This window comes from Salvelinus namaycush, unplaced genomic scaffold (genome assembly GCF_016432855.1).
Source record: "Salvelinus namaycush isolate Seneca unplaced genomic scaffold, SaNama_1.0 Scaffold2873, whole genome shotgun sequence".
Classification (NCBI taxonomy): Eukaryota; Metazoa; Chordata; class Actinopteri; order Salmoniformes; family Salmonidae; genus Salvelinus; species Salvelinus namaycush.
This window is the reverse complement of record NW_024059756.1, coordinates 20001-31450: the sequence shown is the minus strand read 5'-3', so window position 1 is coordinate 31450 and position 11450 is coordinate 20001. Positions and strand designations below refer to the sequence as shown.

The 11450-nt window shown below is 46.4% G+C and overlaps 2 protein-coding genes across 3 annotated transcripts in view; one reads left to right on the top strand and one right to left on the bottom strand.

The window, feature by feature from the left end:
* The first annotated feature begins 1198 nt into the window (after positions 1–1198).
* On the top strand, positions 1199–9688 carry LOC120039643 (testis-expressed protein 10 homolog). 2 transcript variants are annotated; one of them, XM_038985055.1, is made up of 4 exons: positions 1199–2428; positions 2498–2682; positions 3395–3605; positions 9038–9688. In XM_038985055.1, exons 1-4 carry the CDS (start codon positions 2294–2296, stop codon positions 9146–9148), a joined length of 642 nt encoding a protein of 213 aa, XP_038840983.1. In that variant the 5' UTR covers positions 1199–2293; the 3' UTR covers positions 9149–9688. The 2 variants fall into 2 exon arrangements, with proteins under 2 accessions (XP_038840983.1, XP_038840982.1); XM_038985054.1 differs by having other exon boundaries at positions 1199–2682.
* Positions 9689–11056: 1368 nt separating this feature from the next.
* LOC120039642 (inversin-like) overlaps positions 11057–11450 on the bottom strand; it is a gene marked incomplete at its 5' end in the record, with an annotated part of 18078 nt that continues 17684 nt past the window's right edge. Inside the window, one exon of the mRNA XM_038985052.1 lies at positions 11057–11163. Within this exon, the coding sequence (XP_038840980.1) occupies positions 11057–11163 (107 nt within the window). The remainder of the gene's footprint in view (positions 11164–11450) is intronic.

Below are 11450 nucleotides of genomic sequence, written 5' to 3'. Positions count from 1 at the left end.
GGAGAGGTATCTGGTGGATGTGGAGGGGAGGAGAGGTATCTGGTGGATGTGGAGGAGAGGAGAGGTATCTGGTGGATGTGGAGGAGAGGTATCTGGTGGATGTGGATGTGGAGGAGAGGTATCTGGTGGATGTGGAGGAGAGGAGAGGTATCTGGTGGATGTGGAGGGGAGGAGAGGTATCTGGTGGATGTGGAGGGGAGGAGAGGTATCTGGTGGATGTGGAGGGGAGGAGAGGTATCTGGTGGATGTGGAGGAGAGGTATCTGGTGGATGTGAAGGAGAGGTATCTGGTGGAGGAGAGGAGAGGTATCTGGTGGATGTGGAGGGGAGGAGAGGTATCTGGTGGATGTGGAGGGAGGAGAGGTATCTGGTGGATGTGGAGGGAGGAGAGGTATCTGGTAGATGTGGAGGGGAGGAGAGGTATCTGGTGGATGTGGATGTGGAGGAGAGGTATCTGGTGGATGTGGAGGAGAGGTATCTGGTGGATGTGGAGGGGAGGAGAGGTATCTGGTGGATGTGGAGGGAGGAGAGGTATCTGGTGGATGTGGAGGGGAGGAGAGGTATCTGGTGGATGTGGAGGAGAGGTATCTGGTGGATGTGGAGGGGAGGAGAGGTATCTGGTGGATGTGGATGTGGAGGAGAGGTATCTGGTGGATGTGGAGGGGAGGAGAGGTATCTGGTGGATGTGGAGGGGAGGAGAGGTATCTGGTGGATGTGGAGGAGAGGTATCTGGTGGATGTGGAGGAGAGGTATCTGGTGGATGTGGAGGGGAGGAGAGGTATCTGGTGGATGTGGATGTGGAGGAGAGGTATCTGGTGGATGTGGAGGGGAGGAGAGGTATCTGGTGGATGTGGAGGAGAGGTATCTGGTGGAGGAGAGGAGAGGTATCTGGTGGATGTGGAGGGAGGAGAGGTATCTGGTAGATGTGGAGGGGAGGAGAGGTATCTGGTGGATGTGGATGTGGAGGAGAGGTATCTGGTGGAGGGGAGGAGAGGTATCTGGTGGATGTGGAGGAGAGGATAGGTATCTGGTGGATGTGGAGGAGAGGAGAGGTATCTGGTGGATGTGGAGGGGAGGAGAGGTATCTGGTGGATGTGGAGGGGAGGTTAAGAATAAATTCTTATTTACAAGGAGGGCCAAACCCGGACGTCCTATGGGACTCCCAATCACGGCTGGATGTGATACAGCCTGGATTCGAACCAGGGACTGTTGTGACGCCTCTTGTACTGAGATTAGTCTGGACAATAGAACGAGTCAAAATTCACCCAAGGCTGAAAATGGCAAAAGAACGTTGGCTAAGCTGGAACACTTGCGCAAGCCCATAGCAAATGAATGGAATGGAATGTTCACAGAGGCTGTTTTGACTGAAGTGATGCTTAGAATTCCATTTTGCCTAAATGGCACACAAAAAATTATCCCTTTTTATTTTACCACTTAAATCTAAGGTCTCCATTGCCAACAATAGCAAAGCAGGCATTGTGACAGTACAATAAACTGGGATTAGGACGAAACTGATTCAAGAGAGGAGATTCAGCCTTACATAATTCGAGAGAGGAGATTCTCATGATTAAAATGGTGTCTGAATTGGGAAAAAATCTAAATATACACATTCCGAGATATTTGGCGAAATATACCAGCATGCTTCTCCATAGGAAAACAATGGGGGGAGCTTGGCGTTCCAAGGGCAAAAGGTATTTCGGGGATAGCGTTTAATGACAACGAGATACACTGCCCAGCCTTACATAATTAGAAAGAGGAGATTCTCATGATTAAAATGGTGTCCAATTTAAAAAAATATCTAAATAAACACATTGCGAGATATTTGGCAAAATAGACAGACATACTTATATTTCCCTATAGTAAACAATGGGACGACCTCAGAGTTCCATGAGTTTTTTTGTTGTTGTTTACATTTGAACTATAAACAATGTGCGCAGGTCTCTATTGCCAACAATAGCAAAGCAGGCATTGTGACAGTACAATAAACTGGGATTAGGACGTTCGGAAGGCGAGTTGGTGCCACGGTGTACAATAGAACTAATAGGAGCTGGCAGGGTGAACAATGCCCGAAAATAAGGCCTATTTTATCGTGATTACTTTAAAACTACGGCAGGCAGCTGGGATATATGGTAATATTATGAAATTGGGCTCCACCGCAGATGCAATTAACTCGTTTCTATTAGAAAAAAGCATTGTTAAAAATGTCATGTGTCCAGCCTACTGAGATGCAGTGCCTTAGACCGCTGCGCTACTCGGGAGACACTCCGATATGAATGATATTAATGTTGTGAAATATGACCTTTAAAACAGCAGGAAGTGATCTTAACCACTGTCTGTCCCGCCCACAGGAAGTGTGCCACTGCTTGGAGACGCTGGGGTCTCGTTCACAGTGCTTTGATGTGCTGCAGAACGGCATCTGCAAGAACCTGGTGAGATGGTGTACTTGTGTGTACTCATTACTGTGTGTGTGTGTGTGTAACTGTGTCTCTCCCTCCCAGACTGGTCTGGCTGTGGTACCAGACAGTATGGCAGCAGGGTTGTTGAGAGCGGTGGCCAGACTGTTGGACCTGTCCTTCCTCCCCAGTGAACCTCTGCTGAGGTTCCTGTCCCGCTGCTGCCTCAGCCTACTGTCTCTGCTACTGACCCTACAGCAGGACACCGCCTCAGAGAACAACCACAAGAGGTAGCCTGTGTGTGACCTCTCTGTGCAGTCATGTTGTGTGTGTGTAACCTTTTTCCTTCCCTGTAGGGAGGCGGTGTGGGGAGCGTGTGTGTGACCTCTCTGTGCAGTCATGTTGTGTGTGTGTGTAACCTTTTTCCTTCCCTGTAGGGAGGTGGTGTGGGGAGCCTGTGTGTGACCTCTCTGTGCAGTCATGTTGTGTGTGTGTGTGTAACCTTTTTCCTTCCCTGTAGGGAGGCGGTGTGGGGAGCGTGTGTGTGACCTCTCTGTGCAGTCATGTTGTGTGTGTGTGTAACCTTTTTCCTTCCCTGTAGGGAGGCGGTGTGGGGAGCCTGTGTGTGACCTCTCTGTGCAGTCATGTTGTGTGTGTGTGTAACCTTTTTCCTTCCCTGTAGGGAGGCGGTGTGGGGAGCGTGTGTGTGACCTCTCTGTGCAGCCATGTTGTGTGTGTGTGTAACCTTTTTCCTTCCCTGTAGGGAGGCGGTGTGGGGAGCGTGTGTGTGACCTCTCTGTGCAGTCATGTTGTGTGTGTGTGTAACCTTTTTCCTTCCCTGTAGGGAGGCGGTGTGGGGAGCGTGTGTGTGACCTCTCTGTGCAGTCATGTTGTGTGTGTGTAACCTTTTTCCTTCCCTGTAGGGAGGCGGTGTGGGGAGCCTGTGTGTGACCTCTCTGTGCAGTCATGTTGTGTGTGTGTAACCTTTTTCCTTCCCTGTAGGGAGGCGGTGTGGGGAGCGTGTGTGGCAGCGCTGAGCAGCATTCCCCGGCTGTTGCGGTTGGTTCTGCAGTCGTTGCGAGTTAGGGACCTGTGTGAGGAGGAGCTGCCTCAGCTGGCCCAGATACTGTCCCTGCTGCTGCAGCACACAGCGCTACGCAACCACATGCTGGCTAACGCAACTCTACTACAACACATTATACAGGACCTCACGGTAAACACACACAGTCAACTACTCAACCACATGCTGGCTAACGCAACTCTACTACAACACATTATACAGGACCTCACGGTAAACACACACAGTCAACTACTCAACCACATGCTGGCTAACGCAACTCTACTACAACACATTATACAGGACCTCACGGTAAACACACACAGTGCTACGCAACCACATGCTGGCTAACGCAACTCTACTACAACACATTATACAGGACCTCACGGTAAACACACACAGTGCTACGCAACCACATGCTGGCTAACGCAACTCTACTACAACACATTATACAGTACCTCACGGTAAACACACAGTCAACTACTCAACCACATGCTGGCTAACGCAACTCTACTACAACACATTATACAGGACCTCACGGTAAACACACACAGCGCTACGCAACCACATGCTGGCTAACGCAACTCTACTACAACACATTATACAGTACCTCACGGTAAACACACACAGTCAACTACTCAACCACATGCTGACTAACGCAACTCTACTACAACACATTATACAGGACCTCACGGTAAACACACACAGTCAACTACTCAACCACATGCTGGCTAACGCAACTCTACTACAACACATTATACAGGACCTCACGGTAAACACACACAGCGCTACGCAACCACATGCTGGCTAACGCAACTCTACTACAACACATTATACAGTACCTCACGGTAAACACACACAGTCAACTACTCAACCACATGCTGGCTAACGCAACTCTACTACAACACATTATACAGGACCTCACGGTAAACACACACAGCGCTACGCAACCACATGCTGGCTAACGCAACTCTACTACAACACATTATACAGGACCTCACGGTAAACACACACAGTCAACTACTCAACCACATGCTGGCTAACGCAACTCTACTACAACACATTATACAGGACCTCACGGTAAACACACACAGTGCTACGCAACCACATGCTGGCTAACGCAACTCTACTACAACACATTATACAGTACCTCACGGTAAACACACACAGTCAACTACTCAACCACATGCTGGCTAACGCAACTCTACTACAACACATTATACAGGACCTCACGGTAAACACACACAGTCAACTACTCAACCACATGCTGACTAACGCAACTCTACTACAACACATTATACAGGACCTCACGGTAAACACACACAGTCAACTAATGACTAACGCAACTCTACTACAACACATTATACAGTACCTCACGGTAAACACACACAGTGCTACGCAACCACATGCTGGCTAACGCAACTCTACTACAACACATTATACAGGACCTCACGGTAAACACACACAGTCAACTACTCAACCACATGCTGGCTAACGCAACTCTACTACAACACATTATACAGGACCTCACGGTAAACACACACAGTCAACTACTCAACCACATGCTGGCTAACGCAACTCTACTACAACACATTATACAGGACCCCATGGTAAACACACACAGTCAACTACTCAACCACATGCTGGCTAACGCAACTCTACTACAACACATTATACAGGACCTCACGGTAAACACACACAGTCAACTACTCAACCACATGCTGGCTAACGCAACTCTACTACAACACATTATACAGGACCTCATGGTAAACACACACAGTCAACTACTCAACCACATGCTGGCTAACGCAACTCTACTACAACACATTATACAGGACCTCACGGTAAACACACACAGTCAACTACTCAACCACATGCTGGCTAACGCAACTCTACTACAACACATTATACAGGACCTCACGGTAAACACACACAGTCAACTAATGACTAACGCAACTCTACTACAACACATTATACAGGACCTCACGGTAAACACACACAGTCAACTACTCAACCACATGCTGGCTAACGCAACTCTACTACAACACATTATACAGGACCTCACGGTAAACACACACAGTCAACTACTCAACCACATGCTGGCTAACGCAACTCTACTACAACACATTATACAGGACCTCACGGTAAACACACACAGTGCTACGCAACCACATGCTGGCTAACGCAACTCTACTACAACACATTATACAGTACCTCACGGTAAACACACAGTCAACTACTCAACCACATGCTGGCTAACGCAACTCTACTACAACACATTATACAGGACCTCACGGTAAACACACACAGCGCTACGCAACCACATGCTGGCTAACGCAACTCTACTACAACACATTATACAGTACCTCACGGTAAACACACACAGCGCTACGCAACCACATGCTGGCTAACGCAACTCTACTACAACACATTATACAGGACCTCACGGTAAACACACACAGTCAACTACTCAACCACATGCTGGCTAACGCAACTCTACTACAACACATTATACAGGACCTCACGGTAAACACACACAGTCAACTACTCAACCACATGCTGACTAACGCAACTCTACTACAACACATTATACAGGACCTCACGGTAAACACACACAGTGCTACGCAACCACATGCTGGCTAACGCAACTCTACTACAACACATTATACAGTACCTCACGGTAAACACACACAGTCAACTACTCAACCACATGCTGGCTAACGCAACTCTACTACAACACATTATACAGGACCTCATGGTAAACACACACAGTGCTACGCAACCACATGCTGGCTAACGCAACTCTACTACAACACATTATACAGGACCTCACGGTAAACACACACAGTCAACTACTCAACCACATGCTGGCTAACGCAACTCTACTACAACACATTATACAGGACCTCACGGTAAACACACACAGTCAACTAATGACTAACGCAACTCTACTACAACACATTATACAGTACCTCACGGTAAACACACACAGTGCTACGCAACCACATGCTGGCTAACGCAACTCTACTACAACACATTATACAGGACCTCACGGTAAACACACACAGTGCTACGCAACCACATGCTGGCTAACGCAACTCTACTACAACACATTATACAGTACCTCACGGTAAACACACAGTCAACTACTCAACCACATGCTGACTAACGCAACTCTACTACAACACATTATACAGGACCTCACGGTAAACACACACAGTGCTACGCAACCACATGCTGGCTAACGCAACTCTACTACAACACATTATACAGTACCTCACGGTAAACACACACAGTCAACTACTCAACCACATGCTGGCTAACGCAACTCTACTACAACACATTATACAGGACCTCATGGTAAACACACACAGTGCTACGCAACCACATGCTGGCTAACGCAACTCTACTACAACACATTATACAGGACCTCACGGTAAACACACACAGTCAACTACTCAACCACATGCTGGCTAACGCAACTCTACTACAACACATTATACAGGACCTCACGGTAAACACACACAGTCAACTAATGACTAACGCAACTCTACTACAACACATTATACAGTACCTCACGGTAAACACACACAGTGCTACGCAACCACATGCTGGCTAACGCAACTCTACTACAACACATTATACAGGACCTCACGGTAAACACACACAGTCAACTACTCAACCACATGCTGGCTAACGCAACTCTACTACAACACATTATACAGGACCTCACGGTAAACACACACAGTCAACTACTCAACCACATGCTGGCTAACGCAACTCTACTACAACACATTATACAGGACCTCACGGTAAACACACACAGTCAACTACTCAACCACATGCTGGCTAACGCAACTCTACTACAACACATTATACAGGACCTCACGGTAAACACACACAGTGCTACGCAACCACATGCTGGCTAACGCAACTCTACTACAACACATTATACAGTACCTCACGGTAAACACACACAGTCAACTACTCAACCACATGCTGGCTAACGCAACTCTACTACAACACATTATACAGGACCTCATGGTAAACACACACAGTGCTACGCAACCACATGCTGGCTAACGCAACTCTACTACAACACATTATACAGGACCTCACGGTAAACACACACAGTCAACTACTCAACCACATGCTGGCTAACGCAACTCTACTACAACACATTATACAGGACCTCACGGTAAACACACACAGTCAACTACTCAACCACATGCTGGCTAACGCAACTCTACTACAACACATTATACAGGACCTCACGGTAAACACACACAGTCAACTACTCAACCACATGCTGGCTAACGCAACTCTACTACAACACATTATACAGTACCTCACGGTAAACACACACAGTGCTACGCAACCACATGCTGGCTAACGCAACTCTACTACAACACATTATACAGTACCTCACGGTAAACACACACAGTCAACTACTCAACCACATGCTGACTAACGCAACTCTACTACAACACATTATACAGGACCTCACGGTAAACACACACAGTCAACTAATGACTAACGCAACTCTACTACAACACATTATACAGTACCTCACGGTAAACACACACAGTGCTACGCAACCACATGCTGGCTAACGCAACTCTACTACAACACATTATACAGGACCTCACGGTAAACACACACAGTCAACTACTCAACCACATGCTGGCTAACGCAACTCTACTACAACACATTATACAGGACCTCACGGTAAACACACACAGTCAACTACTCAACCACATGCTGGCTAACGCAACTCTACTACAACACATTATACAGGACCTCACGGTAAACACACACAGTCAACTACTCAACCACATGCTGGCTAACGCAACTCTACTACAACACATTATACAGGACCTCACGGTAAACACACACAGCGCTACGCAACCACATGCTGGCTAACGCAACTCTACTACAACACATTATACAGGACCTCACGGTAAACACACACAGTCAACTACTCAACCACATGCTGGCTAACGCAACTCTACTACAACACATTATACAGGACCTCACGGTAAACACACACAGTCAACTACTCAACCACATGCTGGCTAACGCAACTCTACTACAACACATTATACAGGACCTCACGGTAAACACACACAGTCAACTACTCAACCACATGCTGGCTAACGCAACTCTACTACAACACATTATACAGGACCTCACGGTAAACACACACAGCGCTACGCAACCACATGCTGGCTAACGCAACTCTACTACAACACATTATACAGGACCTCACGGTAAACACACACAGTCAACTACTCAACCACATGCTGGCTAACGCAACTCTACTACAACACATTATACAGGACCTCACGGTAAACACACACAGTCAACTACTCAACCACATGCTGGCTAACGCAACTCTACCACCATACATTATACAGGACCTCACGGTAAACACACACAGTCAACTAATGACTAACGCAACTCTACTACAACACATTATACAGGACCTCACGGTAGTAAGGAAGCTTAAACAAGTATCATGTTAGAATAAAAATGTAAGTGTGAGGTGTGTGTTCTCTGAGGTTCTAATGATGGTGTGTGTGTTCCAGAGGTACTGTCGAGGTGAGTCCAAGGAGCAGTGGATGACTGACCTGCTGTACTGCTACAGCGTAACCATGGCGACTCACCGGGGAAACCTGGGGCTCCGAGACATCTACTGACCTAGGCCCCAAACCAACCAGACCCTTCTGTACTCTGTCTAACCCACATGTCAAACTTATTCCACGGAGGTCATAGTGTCTGAGGGCTTTCGCTCCACCCTTGTACTTGATGGATGAATTAAGGTCACTAATGAGTAAGGAACTCCCATCACCTGATTGTCTTAATTGAAAGGAAAAAACAATAACCTGCAGACACTCGGTCGTCCGTGGAATGAGTTTGACACCCCTGGTCTAACCCAACATCCTGTCTTCCCCATCGGTCTCTGGCCTCCTCATTCAGCTTTTATTCCTGGCCCAAAACCAACTGTCTTCTTCATATTGCTAAATATTGTGGCTGCCACTAGTCCTGGAGAGATAAAAGGATGTGCAGGCTTTAGTTACAGTGCAGCACTAACATACTTGTTTAACTAATCACCTGAATCAGTGCTGGGTTGGAACTAATGCCTGCACACACTGCATCTCCAAGACCAGGATTGAATTAAAGGATTTCTCAACTGATTACTGTTTTTATTACAAAAAGAGAAAATAAAGCTGGAGTCACTGAAACTTGTCAATGTATTTATTTGAGAAGTTTTCTAAAAGAGTAGAAAAACATGGACATTAACATTGAGGTTGGTTTTCATTCATAAATGTAAAGCCTTGACATCTGATAGTGTTTCACCAGTAGTGCATCAGAGTGAACAGCATCCACACTGAAACAGTTTCTATCTTTAACGTGACAGTTCCCATTGAGGAGGTGCCACAAACATCTGGCTAACTTTTTAAGTCAACTATCTCTTTAAGGCAGGAAGTGATGTATAATATACAATTAAAGAGTAACAGAGTGTGTATGAAATGCATAAATATACCCCCCCCCCAACAGAGTCCTACAGAGAAAGCACAGGTACACGTGTACCCTCTGGACCTAGATGACCTTGTGTACATCTGTGTACCTACTATTATGGCTGAGGGGGGAAAGTGGGAGGGGCATGCATGCCTGTGGGAACCTGCTCAGGTAGATACTGAGGTAGAGTTGACTACAACCTAGTACAAGTGTTATGGCTGATGGGAAGAGTGTGTGTTTGCAAGCAGGCGTGTGTGTCAGCGTCTGCAGGTGGGCTGGCTGTATGACCGGCTGTTGACAGACTGCCTCATTCTCCACATGGGAGGAAAGGTTATCTCTGTGTGTGTGTGTTCATTTTCTGTATGGTTGAAATGATCTTGCACACATACCATGTCGGTTGACTTAACTCCGCCTTGTGAGGTCATGACTGTGACGTCTCATAACTTTGTCCTCTCTTCCTGTGAGAGTATAAACAATCAGGCCAAGAACTCCTCCATGGTTAATACTGGGCAGAGAGTACAATCTGAGAGGAAGAGGGATTATTACTCTGCCTGAAAATACAGCATGACACAAACCAAGTGGGGATTTTTTATATGGTGGTCAATGAGTGTCAAATTGATGAGTGAGGCTTATTTGACCTAATATACATTTTGTAATATTTAGGTTATTACATCTGTACTGATAAGTGGACACACATGGCATCTCTGAGAAGTCAGTTATATCAGCATTGTTCACATGCAAACCTGCCCTCATTGGCTTAAGAGTTCCCACCTCTGCAGAAACATATTCCTATAGTTACACCATTGGGGCCCCCCTCTTGTCAGTATATAGATGCTCTGTTTACAATCTGGCCAATAACTCCACCATGATAAAGCAGTTGGGTAAGTAATTTCAAGACAACACACACATATATTATATGTGTGTATGCCATTTAGCAGATGCTTATATCCAAAGCAACTCAGTCACGCGTGCATACATTTTACATATGGCTGGTCCTGGGAATCAAACCCAGTACCCTAGCATTAGAAGCGCCATGCTCTACCAACTGAGCCACGAAGGACACATGCAGGGTGTGTGTGTAGTCGTCAGTGTTTCCCCCGGCCCTGTCCAGCGCTGTGGGGTCTGAGGTGGTAGGAGTACTGCCTGGCCTGCCCCACTGCATCACACAGGTGCACACACTCCACACTACTCACTGCAAAAACACACACACAGAAAGAAATAACATGCTAACAGAGGAAACAGATTTTGTACAGTTCATCCACATCACTCCATTCCCGTAATCAAATTAATCAAATCAAATTGTATTGGTCACATACACATGATTAGCAGATGTTATTGCAAGTGTAGCGAAATGCTTGTGTTTCTAGTTCCGACAGTGCAGCAATAACTAACATGTAATCTAACAATTCCACAACAACTACCTAATACACACAAATCTAAGTAAAGGGATGGAATAAGAATATACATATAAATATATGG